Source organism: Balaenoptera acutorostrata, chromosome 4, assembly GCF_949987535.1.
Source record: "Balaenoptera acutorostrata chromosome 4, mBalAcu1.1, whole genome shotgun sequence".
Classification (NCBI taxonomy): domain Eukaryota; kingdom Metazoa; phylum Chordata; class Mammalia; order Artiodactyla; family Balaenopteridae; genus Balaenoptera; species Balaenoptera acutorostrata.
Genome location: NC_080067.1, coordinates 67250628 through 67268671, shown reverse-complemented (window position 1 = coordinate 67268671; position 18044 = coordinate 67250628). Strand labels below are relative to the sequence as shown.

Below are 18044 nucleotides of genomic sequence, written 5' to 3'. Positions count from 1 at the left end.
CCCAACACAAACCTTAGAGGGCTGAATCTTTGGTGACTGGGCAGTCCCTTCTCCAGCAGTTAGGACTTGTTTTTGAGGGGACACAGCTATCATGTGACCCCCTTTCACAGTCACATACTGAGGGAGTGGTGACTGGCTGGCAGCTCCTGCTGTTGGTACATGAGAGGCTTCACCAGGTTCCTGTTTGATGATTACCTTGCAACAAACATGATCATGACAATGAATAAACAGCCCATGAAAAACGCTACTAATATTTGAATTTATTCTGCCTGCAGGAATTAATGAATGAATGAAGCCCTGTATGTAAACAATGACTCCACTAGAAGGGTAAAAATACTGCTTAAGTATAGCCCATAACAGCTATTAAAGGGACCAAAAGTAGGATGTGGACTTGATCCAGTGTATCTGCAAACCAACCTCGTCATTTGTTTTAGATATTGGTGGCAAAACGGCACCAGAAAGTTCCCATCTTGCTAGACTCCAAGGGCTGCCCTGTGAACACCACTAAATAAATGGAAGCATGTCTCAGAAGTAGGATCCAGTCTTAGAGATGAGACATACTAAAAAGTTCCATGTTGTGGGGTAGTAGCATCAATCAACTCCAACATGCCACAAAAAGATTCTGTAACAAGAGCTTATCCACTTGTGGGATAATCCTCTCATGAATACTTACTTTTGTGAAAGCTCCAAGTCCTCCAGTTATAGGTTTGGGGCTTTGAACTTTAGGGTGACTCCCAATTGGGCAAAGAGGTGGCATAGATGCGAACAAAGAATCCTCCTGCTGTGTTTGTAAAAATACATATTGTACAATTAGGATAAAGTGAGTGATTTCACTCTAGTCACATATTTAATATAAACCTGTGACATTCCCTAGCAACAAAAACAAACAAAAAGCCCAAAACTCTTTGGGGTCTTCCGAGTCCCTACACCTGCATTTTACTATTGCTTGAAAAGACAATTCAAAGTAAGGCTATAAACTGGCAAGAGCCTACTCATCTGTGCCCACTGGAAACCGGAAAGACTCCTATCATACTACCGCTAATATCTGGTTGACTCATTGGTTTCATGTCCAGTCCCCTGCCAGATGCTACTAAAGGATAGGTACTGTATTCTATTTCTTTTCTATCCCTAAAGTCTAGGCACTAAATAAACAAATGAATGTAACAGGCAGTGACAGTGTTTCAGTATACCACACCCTTGTAACAGTACTTGCAACTTGAACTGTTATCCTTACTCTGGAATAAATACCCAGGACGCAGGGGGAAATTTTTCACTAAAAATTTTAAAAACAATACAACGAAAAGAACTTGAACAATTAGCAAATACAAAGACAGCAAAGGTCAAAATTCAAAATTACTGTCATTTGTCTCTAATCCTCAAATACAAAAGGCAAGTCTCAGAGGCAATTTTCCATAAATAAATGTTGGGGGCAAGAAACAAAGTTAAGAACACTGCTCAACTATGTAATGAAAATGTCATCAACAAACATGCAAAAATACACTGGTAGAGAATTAAGACCTTCGTGGAATTCTTACAATTGAGGCATTCATAGAACACAGCGCTCACAGATTACACTGCATTAGAGAGAAACCTTGCCCTGGATCAGGAAACTACTCAATATCATCACCATTAAGTGCCTAGATATAAGAAACACTGTGTTAGCACCAGTCATGTAAGAGATGATCTTTGATTTCTCAGGAATTCTCAAACAGGAGTTTATACCTCGGAGGCTCTAGCCTTAAGGTAGCCAAGACAATAACAAATAAGCTGAATAACTAAGCCAACAGCAGTGACTGTCTCTGTGGAACAGTGAGCAGATATCTAGCACTATGATCTGAATAAGTCAGATCATATTTGGAATTGTAAATTTCAAAGGACTTCTTACCCTGAAGAAGGTGGGGAGGGGGAAAATACACTGTGGAAAGATACGAATTATTACTTTGTAAAGAAAAACGTATAACAAAGCTGTCAAAAAAAAATCATAGGTAAGGTAGGGGAGTCTGAAGTACTTACTTGATCTTTATGACACTTCTTAGCTTGAAGATTCTACTTTATGAAATCTGCATTATCACTTGCAAATTCTGGCTCAACTTGAATGTACCACATTTAGAAACTAGCAAAGTGCAATAAGAGCATTACCTTGACAGCAGATGTTACAAAACTACTTCCATGAATTTTAGGAATCGGGGAACCTGTTCCTTGGGAGGCCTGAGAGGCAGTAGAGAGCTTGCTGGTAGGACTTCCTGATAAGCAAGGTTGATTTAAAAATAAAGTATAAACAAAGTAAAATTTACAAAATGGAATTTTAAAGCCATTTTCCACCACCCTCCTCTCCTCCCCACTATTTATTGTTCATTTTGAAGGGCTGAAAACTCACAACCATGATATTATTATAGAAAAAAACACTTAAGGATTCATCCTGTGAAGCTGACCGCTTCACCAACCTACAAAGGGACAAGAAGCTAGTAAGCAAGTGTAGAAGAATAAGTAAAGTAAGTAGACATTATATATTCTGCACTTACATAGAAAGAGATACTGTAACATAATGGTGTTGGCTATTTCACAATGTGCCAAAATGTATGCATTCAACTGAATGCTACTTCCTTCAAAGTAGTTCCACTGGAAGGTTATACCTACTCCAAAATGCTGACATTAAACACTTTATACTCCATCAGTACAACTGCCTTTAGGGTCTGATCAAAATAAGTCACATTATCTACAGTCAACAGTAAGTCAAGACTAAAAATGGTACTTGGTCACCTCCTCCATTTACCAAACTTGCCTGCAGAGACTTTGGCTGATTCCTAAAACTAAACATCCTCAAAAGACACCTACTTGGCATCCTTAAGTGTACTCAAAAGGGAATCTCTGAAAGTAGCATTTTTTAAAGGAATCCCACAATTATAATCATTGTTAAAGAACATAACTTTCTAAAAAAATAGTTGGAAAGGCCCAATACACATTAATCTGTGTTAAAATCAAACATGTTAGAAAAAAATCACTCATTACTTAATAGTCATTTCTCTTATTTCTTTTTTCGATATTTCTATTAGAAGTGAAAGCTACAGGAAAGTTTACACAGAGGCGCATGTGTTTAAACAGTTTAATTGAAGGGAATAAATAAAATGTTAGTGAAAGTACCTCAAAGAAACCTGAAAAGCTCTCTGTATTTATATGAGGTTATGATGATAAACACGGGGAATCCAAAGACTTCTTATTCTTCCTATTAGAGTTTTTTTTTGTTTTTAGTTTTTTGTTTTAAATAACCACAGGGTTCAGTTTCCCTCCCACATGCAAGTTTTATCTTATTCACTGAAAAGTAAAGATCACTTTTTTATTTCACTGGGGAAAAATATATATGGCTCACAAAGCTATTCTTGCTCTAAAGCTTAATTTGGAAAAGTTAATCACATTGCCTAAAAAGAATGTCTTCTAAATGAGAAAAAAAATCCAGTCTTTTTTTTTCTTTTTTAGAAAATTAATTATGGTTCACTATGAATCTTAAGAAATTTAAAAAAAAAAACAACTTAAATTCCTAAAAATATAACTTTTACAAGAAGTAAATCTTCCCTCAGAGAAACAGCACTGGAAAAAAATATATATATATATATGTCTATATACACACTCTTATGTATTCCCTCCTCTTGTTATGGTTGAAGATTTCATTCTCTCATTATATGGCTACTAAGTCACATTAGGATTTCACCTTTAAAAAAGATCAAATCTTGGGGATTGCACGAATATTGTTCCGTTCAAACACACACCTGCAGTAGGAGTGGTGGCTCCAATAACCTGCCCTGGCTTGTCCACGATAACATAAGGATTATTAATAACAGAACTGGCAGTGCCTTGCTTCACATGGACTGGAGTGGAAGTTGGGGTTCGAGGCAATGGCGATGGACTTGGGGTTGATATAGGGGAACCTTTATTAATAAAAAAGAGAAACAAAATAAACTAAACAAAATAGATATATTCAGCCCATCTAAGAGGATGCTAAAGAAAATGGAGGAGGGGCAGGGCCACCAGTACAAAGGTGACAAGCTGGGAGAAGAGGATGGGCCTGTAAGTTTCAGGTGCTGAGAGCAGCAGCAGCTGAGGCCAGGGGTTAGTGCGTTTTACTCTCTACATCCTTATCCATGGACCAGCAGCAGCAGGCAGCCTGTTAGAAACAGATATGGAGGTCCTACCCCAGATCTACCGAATATATCAACAAAGCAGTATTTTAACAAGATACCCCAGCAGGCACATTAAAGTTCAAAACACAGTGCTTTACATAAGTGTGGAACTGCTGCATCCCCAGGTAACAACAACTTGGGCAGGTTGTTATAATACTGGTTACACTTGAAGAAACTGAAGCTAGGGAGGCAAGTGAACAGCTAGACTTAGGAACCAAGTCGTGATTTGCAATGAATTTCCAATAGGAAAATATGAAATTCATCCACCGAAACAAAAGTCTCTCTCCATACCATGTCACAGCCACAATCCAGAGATTCGTGTTCCCATAGCTCTCAGAAGTTACCGACAGATACATCATTAAACATCCTCAACAGTTATTGATCAAATCTGTTATCCATGAATTTCTCTAACCTTCAAAACAATTTATATGTTCAGCCTATTCCACCTCTGAAGCAGCAAGTTCCAAAATGCTTCTAACTGGTAGGTAAAATTATACATTCTTTACCTTTCATCAATTTCAAGGACTTGGATCATATTTCTGCTTAGCTATTTTTAGCACTGAAGACTCCCCCCACCCCCTTCATTTAAGAATTATACAGAAGTCTCCCCCTGCCTAGGTATTCTATTGACTCACTTTCATGTCTTTTCTGAGGTGGCACAGCCAAAACTATAAAGCATATTTCTACTAGAAGTTTACCTAACATAAACTGTCGCGAGGCAATGAACAATTCAACCTCAGTGAAAATGAAACCTCAGAACGACCTACTGATCATAGGAATGAGTAAATTTCTAGCGTGGTTATAGAGTATAAAAGATATCTCAATCCCAAACCAACCCTTGAAGCTTAACTACAAACCAAAAGGCATCTAAATTTTTTCTATTACTAGTCACTCTGGTTTCCATATATAATTCCCAAACTTAATTCCTACCTTAGTTTCCACCATACATCCTAGCAAACAATTTACCTGCGCTGATTCTAGATGAAAATTTGACTGCTTTGAATTTTATTTCTTTCCTCGTTCAAAAATTGTTTCCATATGAATGACTTTTGTTTTTGTTTTGTGACACTTTTGCTTTGCTAATCAACAGTGATTAGCTTGCTTGTTAACTAAACAAAAACCCTGCTTAGAAAAACTAAAAAAAAAAAAAGCCATAGTACTTTGTTTTGTCATTCCAACAATTTTTACACACACCAAATTCATATATACCATGTATACCTGAGACAATCTTGCAGCTCATGGTGATAGGCTGGAAGGATTTTCCAGGTGACTCCGGATTAGGAACCTGACTTTGTGGCACAATTTTGCAACTTGATGCTATTGGCTGAAAAGCTGAATTGCCATGAGAACAAAAGGTAACTTTCTGGGATGTTGTCATTTTGGTGGGTGTTCGTTCCAATGAAGATGGCAAAGAATAAAATGTAGTGTGTCTCTCAGCTTCAGTGTTGGCTGGGAATCCTTCTTGAAATGAAACAGGCAAATAAGTCATCAACCACTTTGAAATCCCTCACCATTTCAAGAACCATTTAAGCCATTTACCAGTAGTAAAATAAATACAGTTGACTGGTATTTAACACTGCTTTATGTATTTTCTGGTGAAATGTAAATATCATGCCTAGAATCATGTTTCATTAAAATGCTTCTTTTAAAAAATTAGAAAACATATTAGCTAACACTATATAATAAAATTTACAAGTTCATCATGTTCTCCCATTCTTTATATATGAATTGACAAACTGTTTAGAGAAGAAGAAAAACTCAAAAGAAAGCATTAGCTTAATCTAATGATGTCTTGTTTTATTAAATGGCCATAAAAAAGATGCAACTGAAACTTAAGAGAAATAAAGTTGAGATTTTTATAAAAGAACTAAAATATTAACATCACATTAAACGTAGGCTTGCAGATCAAACTAACACCATTTAGAATCAATTTGTATATCGTATTTGTATATGTATTTGTATATGTTATATAAGTAAACACTTAAATACTTAATTATATACTTATATATTTACTAAATTAAAAAATGCCATAGTCAAAATACATTTGTTGATAGTAAGTCTTATACTGTATTTTAAATAAGATTAGATACTAATATTTGAACTTCTTGTTCACACAATTAGGGACCAAACAAGAAAGTCTTCCTGTAACATATTAGAGGAAACCATTATATTCATCAAAGAATAAAAATGTAATGCTTTTCAGTGAGTTTTGTGTTCTATAAAATGTCGATAAAACTGCATAAAAAAATTTTTCTGAGAAGAGTAAGGGCTTGGCTATTTTCATAATAGGTCTGTGTAGAAGAGCAGCATGCCTACTTATGCAAAATTTATTTTCCATACACTCATAAGGCGCTGAAGACAGCAGTTCAACATCAAGTGATGGAAAGGAACATGCCATAATGACTGCTCTATACAAGGTAAAAATGCATTTCCATACAAGGAAAAATATATACTACCTTTCTCCACAGAGGTATCAGGTACTGGCTCATGGGACTGCTTTACAGGTGAGGACGCTTTCACAGGGGCTGGAATGGTCAAAGGCAAGGATGGTGGGGCATCTGAGATGTCTGACTCAGAGGACTGAGGATAAACCGAGTCTTCTCCAAGAGAATGCCGATGGAGCTCAACATCCACTACCTACATGATTGGGCAACAACTGGGCTCATGAATCCATCATCAATGTCACAGAAAGCCCCAAACCTGTCTCAAAACATGGTGCTCCAACAGACGTTGCAAATGATTTCTATTCATACTTCAAAGGCAATTTCAATCTCAATAACTAAAGGATTTATCCCAGAATGTAATCTAATCTGGCTTAATAGATAACTCAATGAAACCAATCATAAAATTGGGGACCTTCCATTTAGTGTTTCTGCACCTTAGAACACTCTTTCCCCCAATCTCAGCATGACTGCCTCTTTCTCACCATTAGGTCTCAATCAAATGTCACCTTCTCAGAGAGGCCTTCCCTAACCAACCTAGCTAAAGCACCCAACTTGTCCTCCGGCTACTCTCTTCTTTATAGCACTTATTTGTAAGTGAAATTATCTTATTTGCTTTTATGTTTACTATATACCTTCTCCCCACTCTCAATACAACCAAGAATAAAACTCCTTGAGAGTAGTAGCTACTCTCATTTGTTCATTTTTGTATCCTCAGTACCTGAACCAGTGCTTAGCATATAGTATGTGCTCAATAAATATCTTCTGGCATAAGACAGCACATTTCCCTAAAGAGAGTAAGGTTTAACTTTGCTAATTCTAATCATGATGGCTACTGCTGATATATCATGAATACCAAAAAAGGAGGGGGAGGATGGGGTGGGAAAACAAAGTTGAAGGTCTCATACTTCCTGATTTCAAAATTTATTATTACAAAACTATAGTAATCAAAACAGTGTGGTACTGGCATAAAGACAGACAAAGAGACCATTAGAATAGAATATACTCTCACATACATGGTCAAATTATTTTTGACAAGGGTGCCAAGACCATGGATTGGGAAAAGGACAGTTTTTTCAACAAATAGTGCTGGGAAAACTGGAGATGCACATGCATTAGAATGAAGGTGGAAGTTTACTTTACACCATATACAAAAATTAACTCAAAATGGATCAAAGATCTAAACATAACACCTAAAACAATAAAACTCTCAGAAGAAAATATAGGGGCAAAGTGTCATAACACTGAATTTGGCAATGATTTCTTGGATATGATACAAAACGTACAAATAGAAGAAAAAACAGATAAATTAGACTACATCAACATTTAAAACTTCTGTGCATCAAAGGACACGATAACAGAGTGAAAAAGCAACCCACAGAATGGGAGAAAATATCTGTAAATCATATATCTGATAAGAGATTAATCTCAAGAACATAGAGACACCTCCTAAAACTCAGCTACAAAAAACCAAACAACCCAATTCAAAAACGGACAAAGGATTTGAATTCACATTTCTCCAAAAAAGATACATAAATGGCTGATAAACACATGAAAAAATGCTCAACATCAATAATTATTACAGAAATGCATACCAAAACCACAAAGAAATAACACCTCACACTCCCTGGATAGTATCAAAAAGACAGAAAACAACAAGCACTGGCAAAGATGTGGAGAAATCGAAACCCTTACACACACACTGTTGGTGGGAATGTAAAATGATGCAGCTGCTATGGTAAACAGTGTGGCGGTTTCTCAAAAAATTAAAAATAGAATTACTGTATGATCCAGCAATTCCACTTCTGGGTATACACCCCAAAGTACTGAACACAGGGACTTGAACAGAGAGACCCACATTCTTAGCAGCATTATTCACAATAGCCAAAAGATGGAAGCAACTCAAGCGCTCACTGACAGATAAGTGGTTGAACAAAATGTGACGTATACATACAACGGAATGTCACTCAGCCTTTAAAAAGGAAGGAAATTTTGATTCATGCTACAACGTGGATGAATCTTGAGAACATTATGCTAAGTGAAATACGGCAGTCACACACACAAAAAAAGAACACTATGATTCCACTTATGTGGTACCTAGAGTAGTCAAATTCATAGAGACAGAAAATAGAAGAGTGGTTTAGGGGTTGCGGGAAGAGGGTGAGTTATTATAAATGGGTAGTTTCAGTTTTCCAAGATGAAGAGTTCTCTGGAGATGAATGGTAGTGACAGCTGCATGAAAATGTGAATATATTTAATACCACCTCACACTTTAAAATGATTAAAATGGTAAATTTTATGTATATTTTATCACAATTTAAAAATAAATAATAAGGGGGGAGAGAAACTTTTTTTAAAATTAAGCATTCTTTTTTTTTTCCTAATTAAAAACGAAGATCAATTTTCATTCTACTTGTTCCCAAATAATACTGTAGGAAAATAACCTACCGTCTCTGCTCCAAGAGTCTGCAAGCCAGTATAAGTTCTGTCCAGCTATTGAAAGACAGAAGAGTATTAAGTTTCACTATGCTTACTTAAAAAGCTTAGGATACAGTCTTATCTAAAACCCCTTTCACTGCAAGTCTTCATATCATAGGATCTACTTTTTCATAACGTATAAATTCATCATGTCAATAAAAACCCTCAATTTTCTGAGAGAAAAACTGAGTAAAATAAATAAAAACAACCTCAGACATATAGGTAGTTATTATAAAAACAGACTATAAAAATATATATGCAGTGTGATGACACAATTATATACTTAGGGTATATTTACTAAGCACTTGTGCAAAAAATGAATGAAAACTTAGGCAATATAGGCAATACTAATAACTACCAGGACATTAGCTTCATGGATGATTTACTTTAGAGGAGAGAAAGGAGTATAAATTGAGGGAATGTTAATAATATAAACAAAAAAGTTTACAATTACATACAAAGAGGTTAGGTTCTTATTCTTATACTTTAATGTATATTTAAAAAAAGGATTTGTGGCAGCTTACCATATAAATCTTATACAGTAAGATCAACAGGCAAAAATGGTTAAGTTGGGTGGAAAGGAAAGATGGAAAAAATGAAGCCAGGGATAGGTTAGTAAATAGAAAATTCTAAAGGCTTGCAAGAAGTAGATTTCAGTCTGGCTGAGTTCCTTAGCAGCCAACACAGAGAAGACAACTCAGTCATGAGACCTAGTGTTCATAATAGAAAAGGCAATAGAGGGTAGATTTATAGTAGCCCCATGGAAGAGATCTGGAGTTTTAACATTTAAACCTTCGCCAACAGTATGACTGTTAAAAAGATATGGGCAATTTTAAGGCTACATCCATTTTGCATATTCTTCAGAGCATAGATCCAGAGCATAGATTAAGTCTCTGTAATCTGCACTGGCCTATGTTTTATTCTTGGGACCACATTTTGAGAGAGACACTGATAGAACTATTATCAAAATGACAAGAGAAACTGGAAAGAAAGCACAGCATACAAGAAATGTTACAAGAACAGGTTTTGGCTGAGGAAGAAATGATTTAAGGAGAGACACAAACGCTATCATTAAACATTTTTAGAGTTCTTACAAAACAAAACAAAGTCCTGTTCTGTACTATTCCAGAAATCAAACTAGGATAAATGAGATCAAGGTTAGAAGGGGTGGTGGGGGAGGAACGGGCGGCAGTTTTAGGTAAATTTATGAAAGAAGCTTCTAAAAGTTTATTTACTAAATGGATAAACGGATTGTTTTGGGAATTACTGTGCTCCACTGATGGTTGAGGAGAGGTTAGATGACTACCTGTCAGGGATGCAGATATGTGAATTTCATCCCAGAAACTTTAAATTTTATTGAACTCTTAACAATGAGTATTTAGTATATAAAGTAATTATTACAGTATCAAATATAGATTATTATGTACTACAGAATTTCAGAATACAGAGGGATCGCTATGGACTTTAATAGCCAGGAAAAGCTACACAGGAACATGAAGAATGGAAAGAATACACACAGGCATTCGAGGAGGCAAGAGCATAAAAGAAGACTTAAGAGACGGCCTAAGGCATTTCTGGGACATGAACAGACTGACCTGGCTGGAGTAGGATGTTCAGGCAGGGGATTAGTGTGAGATAATTTAGGGTAAGTATGTCAAGTCAAAATGTGAAGAGCCTGGAATAGTAGGCAGGGGAGTCTGAACCTGAATAATAGGAATTCAGTCAAAGCTTCTCAGAGAGGAACAACATAATGGTTCTCCTGTTTTAGGAAGACTAATCTGATGGCGGTGTACAGAATGGACTGAGGGGAAAGAAGATAGATTAGCATTAAAGAAGCTAATCAGGAGACAGAGTATAATAATAGCCTACTAAGAGTGGAAAGGGCGAAGGGTAGTCTATAAGAAAAATTATAAAGAAAGAGTAATGGTCTGCAAGTGAACAAATATTTAGAACTCAGAGGGAAGAATCAAAGATAGTTCTGAGAGTTAACAAAGAAATTGCAGGAAAAATGATACTCCATAATAAATAAAGATCAGTGGTCACAACAGAGGTGCTTAAGTTCTCAAGGCCAATCAACACGTAATAAATAGTAAAATTAAGGAAAATCTGCTAAGAAATACTTTAAAAACTGTCTCAGTCATTCACCAGGAACTCTAAGTGATAAGGACAATAAAATATGTATAAAAACTATGTAAACAATTCCCTTTATTTTAGGGATTAGGGTTGGGCCCAGTGCAATATAAGATGGTATGTACGGTGCTTAAAATAAGTTAAGAGGAAAGCAAAACTATTTCAGACCTTCCTCTAAGTAAGTGGGAACATATCCTGCCCCTCCAAACAAAGTGGCTATATGTTCTTTATTTGGTTTCAGTTCTTCTCTGAGGTTATAAGGCAATCTTGTTTTACAGTAATCTCTAGAAAATAACTTAAACATGAAGTTAAGTAGTGCTGTTTACCAACAATGGAGGACAAATCTCAGGCGGCCTTAAGGTTGAAAAAGGTACGTTTGTGGAACAAAGGGAACAAAACAGGAATTCTGAAAATGTACTCAGATTCACTTGGGGGCAATTAATGGGAATAATGTGGTAAATCACAAAGTAAGGGCGCTTTGGGAGAAGTTCAATATTAGGATTATATTTTACGGAGAGAAAATGTACACGAGGTTACTACAGGGAGGGATGTGGGGCACTTTAAAAAAATGGTCTGTCTTCCAACTATGAAAGTTAAATGTTTATTATATAAAACTGGAAAAGAAAAACACACACATGCACACACAGAAAAAAGGGGCAGGAGAAACTGCCCACAATGTCGTTACTTCAATTACTCCAACTTTTTAGGGTATTTCTTTTGTGTATTTTCTACCTATTTAAAATCTCGGTTGACCTCATACTATATACATAGTTTTATACTCTATGCTTTTCATTTACTATAATGGTAGTTTTTCCCATGTATAAAAAACACTTTTTAAAATAAAATTTGTAATGGTTACATAATAAACCATCTGGCTATATCAGTTAAGGATTTCAAAAGTATTACAACCTTCCACAGTACTTAATATTTCCTAAAATATGTTCACTTCTATATTTATCCTTAAGAGATAAATAGACAAGGCTTATTATTTGTGCCTCTTTTTACAGAATATTAAAATGTAAAAAGTAAAATACAGATTAAAAAGAAAAAGATTTCATTTTCTTGTTAGCCCCAGGTAACACAGTACCAGTGATCTCTGATCAGAGATTCTTCTGATTATCTGACCAGTTCATCTTTTTAAAGAATATACATTCTGCTGTAAAGTGACCCCTTCCCCAGCTCTCAGAAGGCAAGTGTTGTAGCAGTAAGCAAAACACACTCAAAAAGATTTATCCTGCTCCCACTATCCATGGCCACTTCTCTCAGAGGCCTAACCCACCACTTCAAGTGGAGGTGAAAAAAGATACTTCATTTCTGGGGAGCAATGTTTTGTTACAATACCTTCAGATTATGTATGATATCTATCCGCTTGTTCTGGCTGTCCTTAAAGTGAACTTGAACTCTGACAGGAAACTCACCCCAGCCTCTTCTGGTCAAGTGAAAAGGAGGCTCTCTAGGGAAAAGCAGATATTAATATATTAGTCCATGTTCACTCTCTCATTCTAGAAAGAATAGTTTTCCCATAATGGCTAAGTTAGAACTTCACATGTTTCTAATAATTATTTAGATTTCCTCACTTGATGCTAAATCAATATGCTGAATTTTGCTAAAATGCTAAATCATAAAAAATTCAACTCAAACCTACATTAAACTTTCAACTACTGAATACTTAGAGCTAAGACACTTATACCATACAATCCAGTGTCATTATTTTCACAGACAGGGAACTAAGGTGATTTGATGGATGTCGCAGTATTAAAGCTTGATTTCTACTTGATAGACATAAGCTGTGAGGTACGTTCCCTACCCCAAGACAATCATTTATTCCTCCACTCTGGCAAAAACAAAATAAATCATGAATGCTCAATCTGAAAGTGACAATTTATTTGAAACTATCTACTAAGAAGACTTAACAAATTATATATGACTTTATATAATTTTAGTGAATAGAGAGGAATGTGTGTGAATGCTAATTGGACTAGAGAATTTTCAGCAGTCAAAATGTAATTTGTCAAGGGAATAAAAAGGAAGATTGATGAGAAAAAGACTGGCATGCTGTTGATAATTGGGGTTGGTTACGTGAGGATTCAATATACTCTACTTTGTACTGCGTGGGCCAAAAAGTACGTTCATTTTTTTCAGTAAGATGGCTCTAGTAGCGCTTAGTTGTCTTCAACTTCATTTGAAACAATTTTGTTAGACTGTATTGTGACAGCTGTCTTCTCAGCGTGCATTTAAAAAAGAACTTATCAAAATCGGTGAATTTTTTTTTTTAATTTTACTTATTTATTTATTTATGGCTGTGTTGGGTCTTCGTTTCTGTGCGAGGGCTTTCTCTAGTTGCGGCAAGTGGGGACCACTCTTCATTGCGGTGCGCGGGCCTCTCACTGTCGCAGCCTATCTTGTTGCGGAGCACAGGCTCCAGACGCGCAGGCTCAGCAATTGTGGCTCACAGGCCTAGTCGCTCCGTGGCATGTGGGATCTTCCCAGACCAGGGCTCGAACCTATGTCCCCTGCATTGGCAGGCAGATTCTCAACCACTGTGCCACCAGGGAAGCCCAAAATTGGTGAACTTTTTTTTTTTTTAGAAGGAATCCTTTTTTTTTTTTAAACCAGATTTTTTTAATATTTTATTCAAATCACATTTATTTTAAATTTATTTATTTATTTATTTATGGCTGTGTTGGGTCTTCGTTTTTGTGCGAGGGCTTTCTCCAGTTGCGGCAAGCAGGGGCCACTCTTCATCGCGATGCGCGGGCCTCTCACTATCGCGGCCTCTCTTGTTGCGGAGCACAGGCTCCAGACGCACAGGCTCAGTAGTTGTGGCTCACGGGCCTAGTTGCTCCGCGGCATGTGGGATCTTCCCAGACCAGGGCTCGAACCCGTGTCCCCTGCATTGGCAGGCAGATTCTCAACCACTGCGCCACCAGGGAAGCCCCAAAATTGGTGAATTTTTGTGTAGCCATTTTAATATTGAAGATGGAAGAAAAAAGGAACATTTTTGGCATATTATGCTTTATTATTTCAAGAAAGATAAAAATGCAACTGAAATGCAAAAAAGGATTTGTGCAGTGTATGGAGAAGGTGCTGTGACTGATCAAAATGTGTCAAAAGTGGTTTGCAAAAGTTTTATGCTGGAGATTTCTTGCTGGACGATGCTCCACGGTTGCGTAGACCGGTTGAAGTTGACAGCAATCAAATCGAGACATTAATTGAGAACAACCAATGTTATACCACGTGGGAGATAGCCAACATACTCAAAATATCCAAATTAAGCATTGAAAATCATTTGCAACAGCTAGGTTATGTTAATCGCTTTGATGTTTGGGTTCCACATAAGCAAAAAAACCTTCTTGACCATATATTTCCGCATGCGATTCTCTACTGAAACATAATGAAAACAGTCTGTTTTTAAAACAAATTGTGACGGGCGATGAAAAGTGGATACTGTACAATAATGTGGAATGGAAGCTTTGCCTGTGGGGCAAGCGAAATGAACCACCACCAACCACATCAAAGGCCGGTCTTCATCCAAAGAAGATGATGTTGTGTACATGGTTGGACTAGAAGGGAGTCCTCTATTATGAGCGCCTTCTGGAAAACAAAACGATTATTTCCAACAAGTACTGCTCACAATTAGACCAACTGAAAGCAGCACTCGACCAAAAGCGTCCAGAATCAGTCAACAGAAAACGCATAACCTTCTTCCATCAGGATACCACAGGACCGCATGTTTCTTTGATGACCAGGCGAAAACTGTTACAGCTTGGCTGGGAAGTTCTGATTCATCCGCCGTATTCACGAGACATTGCACCTTTGGATTTCCATTTATTTCAGTCTTTACAAAATTCGCTTAATGGAAAAAATTTCAATTCCCTGTAAGACTGTAAAAGGCACCTAGAACAGTTCTTTGCTCAAAAAGATAAAAAGTTTTGGAAAGATGGAATTATGAAGTTGCCTGAAAAATGGCAGAAGGTAGTGGAACAAAACGGTGAATCCACTGTTCAATAAAGTTCTTGGTGAAAATGAAAAATGTGTCTTTTATTTATTTATTTTTTTTTTAAATTTATTTATTATTTTTTTATATTTATTTTTGGCTGCGTTGGGTCTTTGTTGCTGCGCGGGGGCTTTCTCTAGTTGCGGTGAGTGGGGGCGACTCTTCGTTGTGGTCCGTGGGCTTCTCATTGCGGTGGCTTCTCTTGTTGCGGAGCACGGGCTCTAGGCATGCGGGCTTCAGTAGTTGTGGCATACAGGCTCAGTAGTTGTGGCTCGCGGGCTCCAGAGCACAGGCTCAGTAGTTTGGCACACAGGCTTAGTTGCTCTGCGGCATGTGGGATCTTCCCGGACCAGGGCTCGAACCCGTGTCTCCTGCATTGGCAAGCGGATTCTTAACCACTGAGCCACCAGGGAAGTCCATGTCTTTTATTTTTACTTAAAAACCAAAGGACCTTTTTAGCCAACCCAATATATGTCTGGAATTTTCCAGAATAAAAAGTTTAAAAATTTAATTGAGACCTTCATGTACTCAAGAATAATATCATTTAAGTTAATGGGGGAAAGAGAGAATGCTTTAAAATGAAAATGTTCATTATGAATCAATGGCTTGGAATTCTTGTAATGAGAGAGAATGCCAAGATTGCAGGGAGAAAGGACTGTCAGTGGGATGTGCTTTTGGAAAACTAAGGAGGGACATGAATTCAGTAAGGGCAGAGTCCAAGAACACAACCTGAGAGGAGTCTAGGCACAGATACGAATCATCAGGCACAAAACCAGAGGCTACCAGGAGAGCCCAAAGCAGGAAAAATCTCTGAGTATGAGAGCAGCCTGGAAAGTAGAGGAAGCAACAGCTGTATTACAAACTAGAGAAAAGAAAGCAAAGAAACACAGTGCCCTGGATAGAAGAAACCAGCTGAGTTAGTAAGAGAAATAGCCATGATGTCAGCATAGGTTCAAACAGCAATAAAGACAGGCTTGGGGTCAAATGAGAAGGCTGACTTGAGACAGCAGCTTGAAAAGGAATCCAAAGCCAGAGATACAGTGGGGCCTAGAGACATGGTGGACTTAAGAAGAATAATTAAGGGAAATTCTACTGATGACAAGTTTAGTCACTTAAATTCCAGTAAAGCTAAGTGGATGGCCCAAATTCATTTTGCAATATTCGTCAATATTGAATATTGAATTTCTCTTACAAAGGATATAGTAAATCAGCTGTGCTCCTCAATTTGTGTACGTAGGCTAAACTCTAGTGAATGGACAGGAAGGACTGCTGCCAGGGAAGACAGAAGACAGACAAATCAGGAAAAAGGAACAATGCTTTTTCACAGGAAATTCCTCCCTAACCATATTTTTGGAAACAAAAAAGGAATCCAAGACCTACCAACAGATAAGACAGCTACAGAAATGTTATACTTCAAAAGACATATGTATTTCACACAAAAAGGGACTGCTTCCCCTAAATAGACTTCTATATTTCTAGATTCCTCATAGAGGGTGAAATGTATCAATAACCAAGAAGACAACCCACAGAACACTAGGCTTTAAAAATGGCTTTCCTAAAAATACAGAATGAAGCACAATTCCTCGCCCAAATAATTCAAATGAGCAGCCAGTCTTTTAGGATCACTTCTAGTGACCCAGAATTCATTACTTTAATAACACTCTCTATCACATTTCTAAAGAGCTCTGTTATAAAAATATTTCATCTTCCTCTTGCATGTTACTTCTAGTATGCCTTCTGCAATCACAAATTCCTCCTCCACATGACCTTCAAAAAAACTAAAACATTCCACTAAGTTCTCTTCTTTTCAGGGTAAACACATTCTGTTCCTTATAACAGCAGCAGAAGCAAACACTTATATTGTTTACTATGATCCTACCACTGTTCTAAGCCCTTTATATCTATTAACTTATCCAATTTTTGAATCACAATATGAAATATCCCCTCTGAGACACAGTGAGGCTAAATAACTAGCCCAAGGTCATGCAGCAAATAAGTAGTGGATCTGAGATTTAAACTCCAGGGCCCATGCTTATTTTTTTTAATGATACAAACGTTTTGAAGAGGCTCTCTAGGACATTCCCTTGGGGGCCAAGCACACTCTAGTCTCGCACGCACCAAGGGCAGGAATATTCTACTGACACAGTAACCATGTGTTCTTCATCTCTGCAATCCCTGTATCAAGTCCTGAGCCTAGCATACATTTAGTGACTATCTTGTGCCTAAAAGCAAAGTTTACAGTCACAGCTTTTAAGAAGTTGGCTAAGGAATAACTGAACCAAATGGAAAACAGATGGTCTATAGGAACAGAATCTACTTATGCTCTTCATCAGGTAATGTGCTCTGACGAGGAGACTCAGAGTGCACGATGAACACACATGTGCTTTGGTCCAGAGATAAAGATTATCCCCAAGTTTCAAGGCAGCTGAAAACATCTCGTCTACTCATCACGTTACTTTAGATACTTGACACAAGAAACATCTTAAAAGCCTTGTAAAGAACACAGAGTTATAATTAAATCTAGGACACATGTTAATGTTCTGTCCTACCTGAAATTTAAAGTTTAGCTCTAAGAAGAATATTTTAAGGATACAGACAAACCAGAGTGTGTCAGAGAATATAACCTGGATGGCAGAGGAACATAAAACAAAGTCACATGAATGACAACTGAAACAAATGTGGATATTTGGCTTGGAGGAGAACAGAAGAGACCTAACAGTTGCTTTCAAAATATTTGAACAACAGCTACATGGAAAAGGGACTACACTGATTCCGTGTGGTGTTACAAAACAAACAGGAAGTGTACTGTTTAGAAGTTAAAGG

The 18044-nt window shown here is 37.1% G+C and overlaps 1 protein-coding gene across 7 annotated transcripts in view; it reads right to left on the bottom strand.

The window, feature by feature from the left end:
• YEATS2 (YEATS domain containing 2) overlaps positions 1 to 18044 on the bottom strand; it is a 119733-nt gene that overhangs the window by 38251 nt on the left and 63438 nt on the right. For 4 of the 7 annotated variants that reach the window (XM_007195339.3, XM_057544965.1, XM_007195342.3 and 1 more), the window contains exons 8-15: positions 12566 to 12677; positions 9065 to 9109; positions 6632 to 6812; positions 5394 to 5636; positions 3765 to 3923; positions 2140 to 2243; positions 674 to 781; positions 13 to 195 (exon numbers count right to left, since the gene is read on the bottom strand). In XM_007195339.3, the coding sequence (XP_007195401.2) occupies positions 13 to 195; positions 674 to 781; positions 2140 to 2243; positions 3765 to 3923; positions 5394 to 5636; positions 6632 to 6812; positions 9065 to 9109; positions 12566 to 12677 (1135 nt within the window). The remainder of the gene's footprint in view (positions 1 to 12; positions 196 to 673; positions 782 to 2139; positions 2244 to 3764; positions 3924 to 5393; positions 5637 to 6631; positions 6813 to 9064; positions 9110 to 12565; positions 12678 to 18044) is intronic. The other 3 variants (XM_007195340.3, XM_057544966.1, XM_007195341.3) reach the window with 2 other exon arrangements.